The 16,710-nt window shown below is 44.3% G+C and overlaps 8 protein-coding genes across 11 annotated transcripts; 3 read left to right on the top strand and 5 right to left on the bottom strand.

The window, feature by feature from the left end:
- Positions 1-371: 371 nt before the first annotated feature.
- RB195_023110 (uncharacterized protein) lies at positions 372-2,125 on the bottom strand (the record flags this gene model as incomplete). Of its 3 annotated transcripts, XM_064210434.1 has the most annotated exons (2): positions 372-797; positions 890-2,125. In XM_064210434.1, the coding sequence occupies 2 exons, from the start codon at positions 2,123-2,125 to the stop codon at positions 372-374; spliced, it is 1,662 nt and encodes a 553-aa protein (XP_064066314.1). The 3 variants fall into 3 exon arrangements, with proteins under 3 accessions (XP_064066314.1, XP_064066315.1, XP_013306243.2); XM_064210433.1 differs by lacking the exon at positions 890-2,125 and having other exon boundaries at positions 372-617; XM_013450789.2 differs by lacking the exon at positions 372-797 and having other exon boundaries at positions 839-2,125.
- Positions 2,126-2,170: 45 nt separating this feature from the next.
- RB195_023111 (uncharacterized protein) lies at positions 2,171-2,440 on the bottom strand (the record flags this gene model as incomplete). Its single annotated transcript, XM_064210435.1, has 1 exon — positions 2,171-2,440. The coding sequence occupies one exon, from the start codon at positions 2,438-2,440 to the stop codon at positions 2,171-2,173; it is 270 nt and encodes an 89-aa protein (XP_064066316.1).
- A 481-nt stretch (positions 2,441-2,921) lies between these two features.
- RB195_023112 (uncharacterized protein) lies at positions 2,922-3,368 on the bottom strand (the record flags this gene model as incomplete). The annotated part of the gene is made up of 1 exon (XM_064210436.1): positions 2,922-3,368. One exon carries the CDS (start codon positions 3,366-3,368, stop codon positions 2,922-2,924), a length of 447 nt encoding a protein of 148 aa, XP_064066317.1.
- Positions 3,369-3,557: 189 nt separating this feature from the next.
- On the bottom strand, positions 3,558-4,430 carry RB195_023113 (uncharacterized protein; the record flags this gene model as incomplete). Its single annotated transcript, XM_064210437.1, has 1 exon — positions 3,558-4,430. The coding sequence occupies one exon, from the start codon at positions 4,428-4,430 to the stop codon at positions 3,558-3,560; it is 873 nt and encodes a 290-aa protein (XP_064066318.1).
- Positions 4,431-4,514: 84 nt separating this feature from the next.
- Positions 4,515-7,144, bottom strand: RB195_023114 (uncharacterized protein; the record flags this gene model as incomplete). Of its 2 annotated transcripts, XM_064210439.1 has the most annotated exons (4): positions 4,515-4,686; positions 4,743-5,362; positions 5,409-5,696; positions 6,626-6,805. In XM_064210439.1, the coding sequence occupies 4 exons, from the start codon at positions 6,803-6,805 to the stop codon at positions 4,515-4,517; spliced, it is 1,260 nt and encodes a 419-aa protein (XP_064066319.1). The 2 variants fall into 2 exon arrangements, with proteins under 2 accessions (XP_064066319.1, XP_064066320.1); XM_064210438.1 differs by lacking the exons at positions 4,515-4,686; positions 6,626-6,805 and adding an exon at positions 7,100-7,144 and having other exon boundaries at positions 4,739-5,362.
- Positions 7,145-8,375: 1,231 nt separating this feature from the next.
- On the top strand, positions 8,376-9,248 carry RB195_023115 (uncharacterized protein; the record flags this gene model as incomplete). Its single annotated transcript, XM_064210440.1, has 1 exon — positions 8,376-9,248. The coding sequence occupies one exon, from the start codon at positions 8,376-8,378 to the stop codon at positions 9,246-9,248; it is 873 nt and encodes a 290-aa protein (XP_064066321.1).
- A 324-nt stretch (positions 9,249-9,572) lies between these two features.
- On the top strand, positions 9,573-10,202 carry RB195_023116 (uncharacterized protein; the record flags this gene model as incomplete). Its single annotated transcript, XM_064210441.1, has 1 exon — positions 9,573-10,202. One exon carries the CDS (start codon positions 9,573-9,575, stop codon positions 10,200-10,202), a length of 630 nt encoding a protein of 209 aa, XP_064066322.1.
- A 273-nt stretch (positions 10,203-10,475) lies between these two features.
- Positions 10,476-10,988, top strand: RB195_023117 (uncharacterized protein; the record flags this gene model as incomplete). Its single annotated transcript, XM_064210442.1, has 1 exon — positions 10,476-10,988. One exon carries the CDS (start codon positions 10,476-10,478, stop codon positions 10,986-10,988), a length of 513 nt encoding a protein of 170 aa, XP_064066323.1.
- Positions 10,989-16,710: the final 5,722 nt, after the last annotated feature.

The following is a 16,710-nucleotide window of genomic DNA, read 5'->3' on the forward strand; positions in this document are numbered from 1 at the left end:
AAGTGGTAGCGAAGCATGTGGTCGAATGGAAGCAGAACTGCGAACGGTATCTTTTAACAGGATTAGACGCCTGCATATGAAAGAGATATGATAGCCTTCTTCTGTTCATGCTCCCAGATATTCAGCTAGGGACCAGTAACCTTCAAACATGGTGTTGTGTCCTTGTTCGAGTTGTGAAGATGGTTTATCGGACCGGGTACTTACCCAAAGCTAAACCAAAATCGGGCAACTGTCCCAAACATTGCTACGTACATTGAGCTGGTTAATAAGAACCTCTCAACATATGGAAATAACATACAATGGCAATAACACAAGATATACAACTACATGACTAACATAGTTAACATCTCTACGGCTCCAACACCTCCCCCCTAAGATGAATGCATCGCGTACGTCTTCATCTTCGGATCAGGTTGCAATCGACGAGGCGATCGGCGTTGTCGAGCTGGTCTAGTCGTTGTCGGCGGCACGATAGTTGGTGTTCTATCCTTGATATTGTCGTTGATATCGGCGATCGTTCTTGCCATACCATGGTACCGTCGGTCTTCCTGGTTGAACAGCATCTTGAAAGCTTCAGTCCTCTCGCAGCTAGCTCTCCGATGTTTTTCTCCACGCATCTGGTTAGCGTGTCTTTTCCACAAATCATCCTCTTCCGTTAGCACGTCGTACACGTCTCGTCCATAGCGATTCTTCACACGAGCAGGGATCCATTTCTCATGTCTCGGGCGGTAGTCACGCACCCACACGAGTTCTTCCTGGTGGTACGATCTCTTCTGTGCTCCATGATGACGATTGAACTGTTCTCAATTTCCACATTGCGCGTTCCTTCTTCTTTAGCTCATTCCTTCAGCAGCGTCAATGATGTCCTCAACTGGCGCCCTAGGAACACCTCCGCTGGAGAAAGATGTCCTGGCGTTGATGCACATGGTGTTCTTCTATAGCACTGCAAAAATTCCGCAAGTTTCTCCGACGTCCCTCCCTCCTTAATCTTCTGAAGGGTTCTTTTTAAGGTATCCACAAAGCGTTCCACTTGACCGTTTGACTGTGGATGGAACGGCGGCGAGCGAACGTGCTCAATTCCTTGCATGTCGCAGAATTCCTGGAACTCCTTCGCTGTAAACTGCGTACCGTTGTCTGACACGATCACCCTGGGATTTCTAAATCGTGCGAACAGCATTCTGAGTTCTCTCAACGTTGCAGTGGTTGACGACGACGACATCTCAAAGACTTCTGGCCACTTCGAATACGCATCCACTACCACAAGGTACATCCTACTATTCAGTGGTCCTGCATAGTCGATATGAATTCTGTCCCACGGTTTCTTCTCAGTGGTCCAAGAATTGAGAACTGTCTTCTTTGGCATCTTCGCAGCTTCTTGACAGTTACGGCAGTGCCGTACAGCTTCTTCGATGCCCTTGTTGATGTTCGTCCAGTACACATATCCTGGGGCGAGCATCATCATTCTTGCCATTCCTGGATGTCCTTCATGCAGTTGCTTCAAAACTGCTTCTTGAAGTGAGGCTGGCACGACGATTCTGTGGTCAAAATACAGGCATCCGTTCTGAACTGACAATTCGTGGCTCAGAGCCTTCCAGCTGTTGATTTGTTCTTTAGGCTTGCTTGGCCATGTTCCTGTCTGCAGCATCCATATGACCTGCGATACCCTTTCATCCTTCCTTGACTCTTCTTCAATAGTTTTCCTGGTCACGGGCAGTGCTTTCACAGCAGCACTCTGAACAGCAAGAACATCTTGTTCAATTTTGGCTATCACAATATCTTCTGTCTGAGCCGGTCTTGGAGGGATCAGGCGTGACAAGACGTCAGTTTGTCCAAACTCTGTCGTCTTCTGATATTCGATATCAAAGTCAAATCCGAGAAGTATCAACTTCCAACGTTGCAGTCGATTTGCCGTGTATACGGGCACCATTTTCTTTGGTCCGAAAATGTGTAGCAACGGCTTATGATCCGTGAGGAGCTTGAATCGACGTCCATATATGTAACGGTGGAACTTCCAAACAGCGAGTATCAAGGCGAGTCCCTCTTTCTCGATCTGACCGTAGTTCCTTTCTGCAGCGGTGAGACTTCGGCTTGAATGCCATATTGCCTTCTCGGTCCCATCCGGCATCCTGTGCAGAATCACTGCTCCAATTCCATGGTCTGACCGCTACAATTATATCCAGACTAGGGCGCGATTGAAGGCTGTTTCACATTCCTCATTCCATTTGAACGGAACGTTCTTCTTCAACAAAGCATCCAGCGGTGCGCGTAACTGGCGCATTTCTGCGACAAACGATCCATAGTAGTTGATCATACCAAGGAACGAGCGAACCTCTGCCACGTTCTTCGGTACTGGCATCTGGCGGATGACCTCAATCTTCTCTGGGTCAGGATGGCGTCCGTCCTTATCTATGATGCATCCGAGATAACGGATCTGAGGCATCAAAAAGTTACACTTCTCCAATCGGACGCGGAAGCCGTACTCGTGGATCCTTCCGAATAGCGCTTCCAAATTATGGCGATGCTCCTGTTGTGTGCGCCCTGTGACTATCACGTCATCCAGATAGGCAGCCTTCCAGTCCACATATCATTGAATCCATGATCTGCTGGAATACGCCAGATGCTGACTTCACGCCGAAGATTAGACGATTTTAGCGGTACAGTCCTCTGTGCGTATTAATCGTCAGCATTTCCTTCGATTCTTTTTCAACTTCCACCTGCAGATATGCTTCGATCGATTTGCGTGAAAAGTTGTCCTCCATTCAACTTCGTAAACACGTCCTCCGCGGTGGGCAACGGGTGCTGTTGCAACTGCAGCGCATCGTTCAGTCCTGTCGAGAAGTCTCCGCACAAGCGGATTTGCCCATTTTTCTTCTTGACTACAACGATAGGCGTGGCCCACTCTGAATGCTCTACTGGGGATATCACTTGTTCGGCCACCAGCCGATCAATTTCAGCATCCAAATCCGGCACGGAGGCATAGGGCACTGGTCGCTTCTTCTTCTTCTGAAAACAGGTACTGCGTTGTCCCTCAACAACAACTTCGCCTTAGTCTTGACGCATCTTGCCGCAGTGTGAGTGCCAAGTCCGCACTTGAACACTTCTGCGTATTGCTTCTTCAAGTCTGCGATGATTTCCTCTCGGTTTGCTTCTTCTTTAGTCACCAATCGGCAGTGGTATTTGTCTTTCAACTCCTTGTACGCTAGAAGTTGAATACACCACTCCAGTCCTAGCAGATTCGTGCCTTCGGTGACGTAACAAGTTCCATTACCTAGGATGTTCTTCCCTGTTGTCCGGTCTCTGACAAAGAAGTCTGTGGAGAATCTTCCATCAATCTTCATCGATGATCCATCTGCCGTTTTGACTGGCATGATACAGGGTTCCAAGGGTGGAGATCCGAGCTTTTTTCACGTTCGACGTGATACCAACGTGATATCTGCGCCTGTGTCGAGCTGGTAGCGTAGAGAACGTCCCCTGATATTGACATCGAGGTAGGTTCGAGCGTTCTCAGCGGCGAAGGTGACAACGTTCTTACACTGGCCTTTCCTGCGACGGTTGGATCATCTTCTTGGTTTCTGTCGCATCCTCTGCCCAGTGCTGGAGGAGAGAAGCGGACATGTGCTTCTGTAGTGCGGTCCTCCACAATTGAAGCACTTCACATTCTTTTTCTGCACGACATGGATATCATGACTTCCTTCCTTGTCTGTGTTGTCCATCTTCAATGCGGTGAAGTTCTCACAATCAGCAACGAGGTCTTCTATCGTCAACGGCGCATCTTCTGTGTGCGTATCTAGTCGACGGAGCATTTTCAGACGAACTTCACGAAGCGACGGATCCTGAAGTCCTGCTACGAACTGTAGCGTCTTCAGTGCTGTGTAGTCCAGCTCCTTCAGTCGAGCGTCTTCGTCCATCCGCTTGATCATGTTAGCGTAGTCGCGGAATGGTACACAACTGGCCGTCAGCGGCGGGCAGTTTATCCTGAGACACTCGTACCGTTGTCGAATCAGCGTCTTCCTTGACGCGAAAAGCTTCTCCAGATCCGCGACCGTCGTCTCGAAATCGATCTCGTGCGGTTGTTTCGGTAGTATGTCATCAGCATATTTGCGATATGCATCCTCGTCCAGCTTCATGAGGATCAAATCGCGCTTCTTGCTATCCAGCAAGACCGAATCCCTGATGACCGGTCTGTACCTCTTGTACCAATAGGCGAAAGTGTGACCCACCTCTTCGTCGGACACGAACATTTGCACATCCTTACTCAGCTGGTCGTATTGATCCTTGCTGACGTTCTGGACGGTGGTTCTCTGCGTGGGTGCCAAGGCGGTGAGCAGCGTTTTCATTTCTTCATGTTGAATCCGCATTTGTTCAACCATTGCTGCAAGAAAGTTCTCGAGTTGTGACTCCGAGGCCTTACCTTCGGCTCCTCGCGGCATCTTGGGGCGTCGCGATGGACTCGTTTGCGCTGCTTCTGCTCGGTCTTCTTTCTTCTGAATCCTCGATCGGGCTGCTGCTCGGTCTTATTCCCTCTGAGCTCTTGATCGGGCTGCTACTCGGTCTTCTTTCCTCTGAGCTCTTGATCGGGCTGCTACTCGGTCTTCTTTCCTCTGAGCTCTTGATCGGGCTGCTACTCGGTCTTCTTTCCTCTGTGCTCTTGATCGGGCTGCTACTCGGTCTTCTTTCCTCTGTGCTCTTGATCGGGCTGCTACTCGGTCTTCTTTCCTCTGAGCTCTTGATCGGGCTGCTACTCGGTCTTCTTTCCTCGAGCTCTTTTTTGGGTGCTCTCGGTCTTCTTTCCTCTGAGCTCTTGATCGCCACTTGTTGTGTCCTTGCTCGAGTTGTGAAGATGGTTTATCATTCCGGGTACTTCCCCAAAACTAAACCAAAATCTTCTTTCCTCTGTGCTCTTGATCGGGCTGCTACTCGGTCTTCTTTCCTCTGTGCTCTTGATCGGGCTGCTACTCGGTCTTTTTTTCCTCTGTGCTCTTGATCGGGCTGCTACTCGGTCTTCTTTCCTCTGTGCTCTTGATCGGGCTGCTACTCGGTCTTCTTTCCTCTGTGCTCTTGATCGGGCTGCTACTCGGTCTTCTTTCCTCTGAGCTCTTGATCGGGCTGCTACTCGGTCTTCTTTCCTCTGAGCTCTTGATCGGGCTGCTACTCGGTCTTCTTTCCTCTGAGCTCTTGATCGGGCTGCTACTCGGTCTTCTTTCCTCTGTGCTCTTGATCGGGCTGCTACTCGGTCTTCTTTCCTCTGAGCTCTTGATCGGGCTGCTACTCGGTCTTCTTTCCTCTGAGCTCTTGATCGCCACTTGTTGTGTCCTTGCTCGAGTTGTGAAGATGGTTTATCATTCCGGGTACTTCCCCAAAACTAAACCAAAATCTTCTTTCCTCTGTGCTCTTGATCGGGCTGCTACTCGGTCTTCTTTCCTCTGTGCTCTTGATCGGGCTGCTACTCGGTCTTCTTTCCTCTGTGCTCTTGATCGGGCTGCTACTCGGTCTTCTTTCCTCTGTGCTCTTGATCGGGCTGCTACTCGGTCTTCTTTCCTCTGTGCTCTTGATCGGGCTGCTACTCGGTCTTCTTTCCTCTGAGCTCTTGATCGGGCTGCTACTCGGTCTTCTTTCCTCTGAGCTCTTGATCGCCACTTGTTGTGTCCTTGCTCGAGTTGTGAAGATGGTTTATCATTCCGGGTACTTCCCCAAAACTAAACCAAAATCGGGCAACTGTGCCAAACATTGCTACGTACATTGAGCTGGTTAATAAGAACCTCTCAACACATGGAAATAACGTGCAATGGCAATAGCACAAGATATACAACTACATGACTAACATAGTTAACATCTCTACGACTCCAACACATGGTGGATTTGAATTCATTCAGCTTCTCTATTTGGGGTAACTCAGAAGAAATTGTAAGAAGCAAAACACGAATGAACCAACTGTACTGAACTGAGAAGGCTTGGAACTACGACTGCTTAATGCATGACGTAGACTCCTTGATCCTTGGTTCAAAAACATGTACAGAAGGAGAATGCGGACATCTTGAACAATTTCTTTTGATTCTACAATTCCGTAAGCAATAGTATTGTTTCGTGAAAATAAATAGCGGTATTAAACACTAGGTACTTTTAAGTAGCGTTTTTGCGCGCTTCACCACTTTCCACTGGCTCCATGCTGATGTGAGAAAGGAACACGTGCTTACAAAACATTCGACAACCAGATTATGGAATAAGTCAATTAGTTGTTGAAAAAAATTCGAAATGTTCGGAAACTCAGTATTTAAAGATAGAATGTGATCATGATGACAGTACCTCATACGTACATCCATGGAGAAATATTGCATTGGTCAAACAAGAAACCAGCAGAATCGATATTAATTGTGTAGGTATTCGCATGTATTAGTGATGGTAGAACAAGATGCTTGATTCCTTACGTGGAAACTTCCCTACCATTCTATGTACTCGGGCAGAATTTGACGTAGGAGACGTTGAAAAAAAAGTCGAACTTATCGCTGTTCGCTAGAGGGGATGCAACCCCATCGCCGTATTGTTATTCATGATCAGCTGTGGACATAGAGGTCTGGAGACGCCGGTGCTTACAAGGGCCAATACTCCTTCTGTGCTGGTTTCTTACCCTTTCGTTCCTCTTTGCGGCCCACATGTACACGAGCGGATGTGTCAAAGGCAGGAGCGTACACTCGTGAAATTCTCTCCGTGGGCGTTTCGAGCACTCACGACCTCTTTTGTTTGGGCGTTTCGGTTTGATAATCCACTGTTGAGGTCCTTTTTTGTTCACTGCTTGTTTTGTGCACATCATGGATTTGCTTCCATCACAACTTTTCAATGTACGAGGAAAGGTTTCGAATCACTGAAACTGTGATCGTCCATGACTGCGTGTCGTTGTCGACAGAACTTCAACAAGCCACTCTGTCCAGATCACTATTACTCCGCCAAGGAAGCGTCGGACAACGGTAGTTATCTGGTAGACCCTTCTGAACAAAAGGACCTTCTCGTTGCTCCAACACTTAGGAAGTCTAATCGACGCATTTTGCTTATATGGAGGAATATCATTGCTGCATGTAATGCGCAAGGTTTCGGCGCGGATCACCTTATCAAATATTACTCCTGTTGATGTCGTGTCTAGTGTACTCATTTTGGCGCAGCAGTTGATGACGATGTGAGTCTTTCAACTGTCGAAAAAGACACGCTTTGTTCATTTCCTCTTCGACTTCGCTAATGCTGTGCATTCACACTCAGGAGTGTTTTCCAAACATCACGCATTTCGGCTGTGCGGTGACTTTTTTGTCCTTCAGCATCATTAGCATGTATTCGTGGACGTCCAGGTTCACGTGATCTTATCGGGGGATTCACAGAGGCTTGCATTTTTCTGACGGCTAACAAAGTAGTTAGTGAAAGGGGTGCATTCACAGTGAGTTTATGTAGAATGAGAAACTACTGTATAGAGCAGAACTTTTTCAAAACGCAACCACCGAATAAATCTCACGGTTGAAATGAAGATCTAAAATAATGTATCTTATCACATCTGTAACTCTGAAATTTGATCAAGTTGATATTAATTTCAATAATCTGATAGTAAGTATAAGTATATAAGTACCATAACAACTTAAATTCATTTTAAATTTATCAAAAGAACTGAAAGTACCATATGCTTGTTGATCATGTGGTGAGATTGAACCTGTAAGAAACATTCACATTTATTTCCTTTTTTATTCTGTTCAAGTAGAGTTCCCGACCATCATCATATGCTTTATATGGAACCAAATTTAACTCCGAAAAGGTATTCTAGAAAAGGTAGTTGCTAGAAAAAAAAACCATGAATCATAATTCCTTAGCATTTTGGAGGTCGCGAAAAGGGAGATGCACCTACGAAAAGTTTGGGAAAAAATTTCTGGAAGAAGAAAGCTAATGTTGTAGTTCATTAATAATCTAAATAAGAACATTTCATGTATCTGTATGAATGAAAGACTAACTCACTTCGCAATATTAGAGTTACACGTACGCATAAAAGTTGATGTACTCTCCCTAACATGTGACAAAAATTAATCTGTCTTATCATGGCTTTCATGTTTGTTCCTGAAGTTGTTAGCGGTAGTTCAACGTGAAAATGCTCTTTTGCCAGGCGAGAGTCCCGTGTTCGTCTGCAGATGCAACGTTTGTCGTCTTCATTTTTCATTTTCATGATTTTGGACTAAGGCGACACACGCACGACTCGCCATGGAGACTGTCTCAGACTGTGTACTTACAACGCGAGAACAGTTTCCACAGACGCTGACCTGCATGCCCTTCTCTTAGCTGCAGAACGTATCAAATTTCACGTGATTGCTCTGCAGGAGACCAAGTGCAGAAGCAGGGACGTACGACAGATGAACGACGGTACACTCGTCATTCGCGGAGAGAATGTTCCGTCGCGAAATGTAGGCGGTGTTTTTGTTGTGCACCCATCTGTTGTCCATTTTGTCGATTCTCACGAAATCCTGTCACCTCGTCTGGCCATTCTTCGCCTCCGTCCTCTGCGCCAAAAATCCATCAGTATCATCAACTGCTACTCACCAACATCAGCAGCTGATGAATCCGAATTGGACGCGTTTTACGAGGGGATGGAGGAAGTAGTCCGCAACGGGAAGTCCTTCTACAAATTCGTTGTAGGAGACTTCAACGCAAAACTAGGAAAGGCCTCAGAGGAGGAATGCAGGATTGAACGATTTGGACTAGGGGACCGGAATGAAAACGGCAATCGTCTCACCGGGCTGTTGTCCGCCGCTCGCCTCTTTCATGTGAACTCTCTTTTCATGAAAAAAGATCATCGTCGGTGGACATGGGAATCGCCCAATGGCGCGACTCGTGCGGAGATCGACCACATATTCACCAACCGGAGGTGGTGTCTACTTGACGTCTCAGTAGTACCATCCTTTTGTAGTGGTTCTGATCAACGTCTCCTTCGTGCGAAAATACGACTTAGCCACACGATGGAAAAGAACATCTGCTATAGGCAACGAAGGAGAAAAGAAGTCGTCTACGACGATTGCCTACTCGAGGACTCCTTGTCCCAAGGTGACTGGCACATCGAGGAGGACCCAAACGTGGCTTACGAGATACTGCTCAGAGGATTACGAGCCTGTGCTGAACGTGCCTCGAAGCCGCGCACGACAAACTTGGATCGGATTTCGAAGACCACCAAGGAACTGTTGGAAAGAAGAAGGGCTTGGGGCTTGATCCGTGAATGCATCACACATTGAGCGGTTAGTGGCAAACATTAGCTGCAGAAAAGCGTTGCAGGAGGATCTTTTGAAGTACAGGCAGAAGAAGATTCTGGAAGCAGCACAAAGAAGAACGAGTCTAAAGAATTGCCGCAGGGATCTCCGCGAATATAATATTCCGCTAGCAGCCTTGCTGAGCGAAGACGGGACTCGCACGTCTTCTCGTCGTGAGATGGAAATCATTACGGAGAGGTTCTACTCGAACCGTTCCTTTCATCAACTTCTGTGTCAAGCCTGTTCATCCTCACTGGTGTAGCTCCACCACGGCTTCTCCCTTCTGAAGAAGAAGTCGCTATCAAGAGCATGAAACCTAGCACAGCCCCCGGACTTGATTTTATATCAGCAGACTTTCTTCGGGCAGGTAACCATCCACTTCATGTAATCTTGGCAGCGCACATGACATCCTACCTTCAGAAAGAAAGGATCCCAGACCAGTGGAAGACTTCGCGAACCGTTCTTGTCCATAAGAAAGGTGACCGAGAGGACCTTCGGAACTACCGTCCGATATGCTTGCTGAGCGTGTTATACAAAATATTCACCAAGATCATCCTCACGCGCATATCTAGGACGGTGGATGAAGCCCAGCCTCAAGAACAAGCTGGATTTCGCCAGGGGTTCAGCTGCTTGGACCACATTCAGACCGTGTCGAGGGTCATAGAGGTTTGCCGCGAATACCGCCTGCCCCTTGTTCTAGCCTTTGTCGACTATGAGAAAACTTTTGACAGCTTAGAAACGAATGCAATACTGTCAGCGCTGGTCGATCAAGGTGTGGACGCGTCGTATGTGAGGACATTAGCCTATTGCTACGATCGATGCACGACTAGGATACAGCTTTTCCACCGCCCTCTCACCATACCCATTGGAAAGGGGGTACGACAAGGCGATACTACACTATACCAAAGCTGTTTACGGCTGCATTGCAATGGACAATGAAATCACTTTCCGGGGAAGAAAAGGGCATACGTGTTGATGGAAGATTTCTCTCGAACCTTCGTTTCGCGGACGACATCGTTCTCTTTTCGAGCAGTACCAATGAAGCAGAAGCGATGCTCAACGAATTGAACGAAGCAGGGAAGAGAATAGGACTGCGAATAAACAGAAAAAAGACACAGTTCATGAAGAACGCCTACCTGCGAGGACGGAGGAGTACAACTTGAAGGCTCCCAAATCGTGGAAACTTCGTCTTACGTATACCTCGAACGTTCAATGAACATGGAAAACGACTTGAAGGAAGAACTAAATAGAAGAATGAGAGCAGCATGGGCAGCATTCGCAGCCGTCAGGGAAGCTACGGACCAACTGACGGACCAAGATCTTCGTGCCCATCTGTTCGACTCGGCAGTCCTTCCAGCGCTCTGTTACGCAGCGAAAACGTGGGCAGACACGGCTGCCACGTCTAGGAAGCTACTTACCACCCACAGAGCCCTTGAGAGATGTCTCCTGAAGTTTAACCGGCGCACACAACACCTAGCCGGTCTTCCTAGCTCCGACTTAAGAAGAATGTCCCGTCTTCGCGACCCAACGGAATATGTATCGAAAGCGAATCATAGATGGGCCGGTCACATCATGAGAAGAATCGACGATAGATGGACTAAAAGAACGCTGGAGTGGATCCCAAGGGACGCTAAACGCCCCCGAGGGAGACCGCCAACGAGATGGGGTGACGTGTTCGCTATACGGATGGACCAGCTGAGAGCTCAGCTGGATACGGCTCAATGACCTCGTCAGCTTCACTCACGAAGCTTGAGAACATTTTGGATGACAATGGCGAGGGAACGAAACGAATGGAAGAGATGCTGGGGCCCGCACGTCCAGTGAAGACGGGCCATCTAACGCTAACGATACATTGACAAGCACATGCAAAAAGAGCAGCAGAAGCAATGGCTGGAAAATAATCGCAAAAAACAACTTTTTAGCTTTTTTGGAGGCGCTAGAAAAACTCAATCTCTGGAAAACATGAGCAGAAATTATTTTAAATGAAATTCAGTAATTTTCTGTTTTTTGAATGACTAAAACAAAAGCGTTTTGGATAAATGCAAAAGGTCCAAAAATGAATAGTAAGGAAGAGTGCTTAGCCGTGACCAACGAGCTGGCTCTGTATCAAGACCTCTGCGGGTTTGATCTACGGGGTCATATGCGTGTCGCATCCTAATTAGTATCAGCGGAGCGGTAGCACCACGCGGATATCCGCTAACATCACGGCAACGCGGCTACTAAGGTAGGCACAACGATTTGGGCTTTTTTTGGTTTTTGTTTCCGGGTGTAATATCCTAGGGGATGATGACTTGTTCTGGATGAGGCATTTGAGAGGATATATTGCAAATGTACTTACTTTTCAGGCTCTGACGAAGGCGACAACGCCGAAACGTTAGCCGTAATAAATTTTGTTAACAATCTTGGCTGTTGCTTAAATTCGACTATCAACAAGATTCAAATTACTAACTACTAATAATAGTAATTACTTATCACCTAACACTGGCCCAATATTAAAATGCTCGCTCTCAGGGCGGGTGATCGTGGTTCCGTCTCCGGCGGTACAAAAGTTCTTTCTTTTGTAAAGAATTTTCGTGAGACACAGACAAACACGCACAAAAAATACTCAGAAAAGGTAATGGCTAGAGTGTAATCATGAATTTCTTAACATTTCAGAGGCCACAGAAAATGGAACTCCAATTCTGGAAAACCTCAGAAGAAAACATTTTAAAAGGAAATGCGAAAATTTTGTGCTTTGCAAGTGAGCCAACCTGAAACGCAAAGTTAGAGATATACGTACACATGAAAGTTTATATGCTGAAAACTAACCTCTTTTATCACTGCTTTCATGGATGTCTGTACAGCTCTTGACAATGGTTCATTCGTAGAAAGCTCGCCTGTCAATCGGGTCTCTTGATTTCGATTCTCGCCGACACAGGGTTTTCTGTGCTTATGGAATGTTTTTGTGACACAGAAATAAACTTTCATTTATTATTATATGGCAGTGTGAAGTATGAGATAATGTTCTAAAACTCATTTTAAAAGAGTTTAATTTAAGTTTGTACCAGAAGTTAAAAAAGATAAAAACTTTTAATAGAACGATGATGAAAGTTTTCCAATAATAAACATGCCATTTGCTACCTCATTGATGCAATGCTAGTATTATGGATGGGATTCTTATAGATACAGTCAGTTTTAGACCATCCTTTTCAAGTAATGCTAAGATTAAACGTTTAACAAACTTTCGCATCCAATTCTTCTTCTACCACGTTTATGTTGAGTTCTGTAACATTGTCACTTTTTTTGGAACTACATTTCTTTCGAAATTCATTTCTTTGGAACCAAAGCCATAATTAATACCTCTAAATAGGTAATATCAACAAAACCTGGAAGAAAATCGTCAGAAAAAGTAATTTCAAGGAAATGTTTAAAGGCATCACTCCACGAATCTGAGGTTGTACGGATTTCAGGTGGGTATTCGTATACGGGATAATAGGTTATGGAGAGGTGGATGATTTCGTCCATTTCTTCCTAATTACCGTAAAAACGGCCCGAAAGATACGGCTTCGAGCGTTCTAGCGCACTATTTTCTACAAGGAGTTCGACTGGAGCGCGCCAGCCTTGTGCGGCGCCTCATCTTCCGGGCTGTTTTTTACGGCAATTAGGAAGGAATGGACGGGACCACCCTCCTCTCCATAATCTACTATCCCTTATAAGAATACTCCACCTGAAATCTGCACCACCTCAGATTCGTGGGGTGATGCCTTTAATGGTTAGGAAGTGCAGTAATAAACATTTCAATATACTGCACTTTTTCCACATTTTTCTGTTTCTCTTATGTTTCCACAATAGTGCCCATCCAGGTGCTGTTCTGAAAGTGTCATATAATGCCTAAATAAGAAGCCTAGTGATTAGTCCAACACTTCTGTACACTCATTCACTTTTTCTTTAAAAAAAAAAAACTGCGGTTGTGCGGATTTAATTAATAACTAATAACTATAAAAAAATTATTCATTTATTATTATTTGTACATTTCATTTCTCTAGAACAATAGACATACATAATCAGTAAAAGGTGGGGAAAATAAAAGTGGCCCTCTGGAAAAACAAGTTACAGGTTACAAAGAAACACATCAAAGGAAAGCAGATAGTTTGCTAACCTGCTTATAGAAAATGTTGAAGTTGACCTCCATTCATCTCCTGGCACCATTGAGCCCCAGTCAGGAAGTTGGGGAAGGCAGATCGAAGCTGGAATGCTGGAATGGCTGCAATCTCATCAGAAATGTTCTGCTGCATTTCGTGAAGAGTATGAGGGTTGCTGTAATACACCCTAACCTTGAGGGTTCCTCACAAAACGTAATCTTTTTACTCCCTTTCCCTGTTAATTCTTTCTCTATGACAAATTATTCAAGTCACTTCAATCGCACACTGACAGATCAGGAAACCTGGGTGGCCAACTAAGGCCAAGATAAGACTGATCTGTGCTAAAAACTCTGTCAGGTGTTAAGATTCTGAGAATGTTATTCATGATTCGGCGGAATGTATGAGGAGTTGCATCATCCTGTTGGAAGCAGCTATAGGTCTTTTTCTTTTTGGTTAATGCTCCCTCAAAAGAATTGAAAATGTTGAAAATGTAACGTTCCGAATTCACTTGATAAAAGAACTGATGAAAGAAAATGGGACCAATAATGCGGCGTTCAGACACTGCACACCACACACCAACCTTTTGATCATGCAACGGTGTATTGTGAAAGTGATGCGGATTATCCACTGCCATTCTCTGAGCTGTTACAGTATAAGCAGGTTATGCGAACTATTAATTCCCTGATGTGTTTCTTTGTAACCTGGAACTCTTCGTCGGGCCACTTTTAATTGCCCCACCCTTACTTCTAATTGGCAACATCAATAAAATCTCTTTTAAAAAAAGTCTGAAAAGGTAATGTCTAGAAAATATCCAAAGAACACGATTTCTCAGCATTCCAGGGGCCGCAAAAAAAAATGAGAGAAAACTCCGCTTTCGAAATTTTCAGAAGAGAAACTTTTAAAAAGAAATGCAACAAATCAATTAATATTTTAAAAATAATTAGCTAATATTAACTTAGTTAATAACTTAAAAATCAGTCTATTTTTAACTCAATCTATTTTACTGCTTCGGAGAATTGGAAGCATACATACACATACAGTTCATGAAGTCTTACTCGTGTAAGACCACAGATAAAAGCTGTGTTGTGATTGTAAATTGTAGTAATCAGAGTGAGGTTTTATACGCATTGCCATTAGAATTTTTACTGGAACTGTCTGCTTTTTGGTTCTTCGTGTATACGCAATCATACAAAAACAAAACTTGATGAAAGCCAGTAGCTCTTAGTTGGGTTCTCTACTTTACTTCTACTCTCAGATTTCTCGAAGAACATTTCTACATGAAAATCAAAAGATAATTTTTCTGGTTATTTTTCTTACATATTCCGTCCTAACTTGTTGACATTCAAAACTTTTACTTCAGGTGCAATGAAAAAAATGGTTAGTTGGAAATGCAGGAATAAGTATTTCAATATATTGCACTTTTCTCCTGTTTTCCTTACTGTTCCGCTATAATGCCGATCCGCGTGCGTTAGTGTTACCCAATGGCCAGATAAGAATCCCACTGATTACAGTCGATAATTTCTATACACTAAATCACTTTTTCCTTTGGGTAAAACTTCAAAAACTTCTTTCCTTTGAAGAAAGTTTTGAATTTTTATGTAATATTTTCATGACACACATGGAGACTAAGGTCGTAATTATATAGCATGGCTTTTCTTCCTTTCCATATTCATTTACCCATTTCAAAACTGAAAACATTCCTAACGTTCACGTGTGGACAACTTAAAGTGGAAAAAGTACAAGACACTGATAAATCTCCATAGGATGCGCCAAGGCCTTCGACTTAATTCAGAACCTTTTAAAGTTTATGAACGCGCGTGCAACATCACAATGACTTTCCAGTGTCAGCCTATTTCTCAAGTCACTTTTTGTTATCCTACCAGACAAGTCCGGTTTCCAGTTTACCGATCTCTCAAGGGTGAAAGGCTTGGCACTTGGGCAGTTTCGAGCCATCAGTCATTGATCGTGCAGTCACAGCGCAACCTCTTGCCGACTGCGCTACACCCGTCCTCTCGAAATGTTTACAAAAACTCTGGAACTTACAGGATATCAGTTATTTTTGTCCCGGTTATTTTTTCGAAAAAAATATGATGTAAGTGTTATTGCTATGTGTTTGTAACACCATGCGTAAGCTAGAGAATTCTTAGCGTGAAACGTGAGGAAAAGATGTATCTGATTGCTTCAAATTATTCATATGAAATTTCTCGTTGAAAATTGGACACGTTCCAGAAAGACTTTCATCGGAAAATTCCAATGAATGTGTCTGTTTTGTTCAGTAGCTTGTGAACTTTTTCCTATCATATTTGAAGAAGGTTTCTGATTATTGATGGACTTCAGGATCTTTTACAGCGGGCTATGCAACATATGATCACTGGTAGATGAGGGTCAGTCAAAGTGGCGCAGTTAGCAAGGGGTTCGGCTGCTGTTCGTCTTTTTGAAACCGTTTCAACTTCATGGAGATTGATGAATGGCGGGGCACTTCTGAAACTTTAAGTTGTCTCCGTGTGTCTCATGGCGCCTCACGAAATTCAATGGATTAAAGGGGAGATCTGTTACCTAATTTTCATGATTCAAGGAAATTTGGGCTCGATTACACGTCCATCCTGCTATAATCAGAAAAGAAAGCCGTTTTCAAAATCGCTGTTCTATTTTTTCCAAACATTGTGGGAGTGTTTCCTTTCTAGTCCAAGTGCGATGTTTGGTAGCATCTGAGACAGTATTAACCAAGTCTCGGTTAGTTTTGACATCTTCAGAAATTCGCATATTCCGTATTCGCTGACACACGTGAGGGACTATCAACAGTTGGATCATTGATTAGGCTGCCACCAATGTTCCAGTGTAGACTTCCTTTGATAACTTCCAACTTAGCTTCAGCATTATATACTGCGAGACAACTGCGTGAGAACAAATTTGTTCTGTTTTTGTTGTTTCTTCTATCGAAAACAATATTTTTTAAGTCAGTATTTTCACTGTCAGCAAGTTTTTTTCCACCATCTACTTTGAACAGAACCCTGTTCACCAATCGATCAAAACGATATTTCAGAAAGCTTACATTGAGTTGCTATGAAGGTGTGCAACACTTTTTTGAATATGGATACAACTAAAAATATTTCCAAGATGTTCTCGGTTGTTAAAATTCTTCTGTGCCATGAATACTTTTCAGGAGTGTGAAAGTTTGTAATCATTAACCTGTTTTTGTTTTGACGGTTGATTCAGTTCAGTAGTTAACTCTTTGTTGAGAAGAAAGTCGTTTTTTTATTCATTGATTTCTATTTGTAATTTTTTAAAATTTCATTTTAAAGCATCGACCTGCACTGCGTGATGCG

Source organism: Necator americanus, chromosome X (genome assembly GCF_031761385.1).
Source record: "Necator americanus strain Aroian chromosome X, whole genome shotgun sequence".
Taxonomy (NCBI): domain Eukaryota; kingdom Metazoa; phylum Nematoda; class Chromadorea; order Rhabditida; family Ancylostomatidae; genus Necator; species Necator americanus.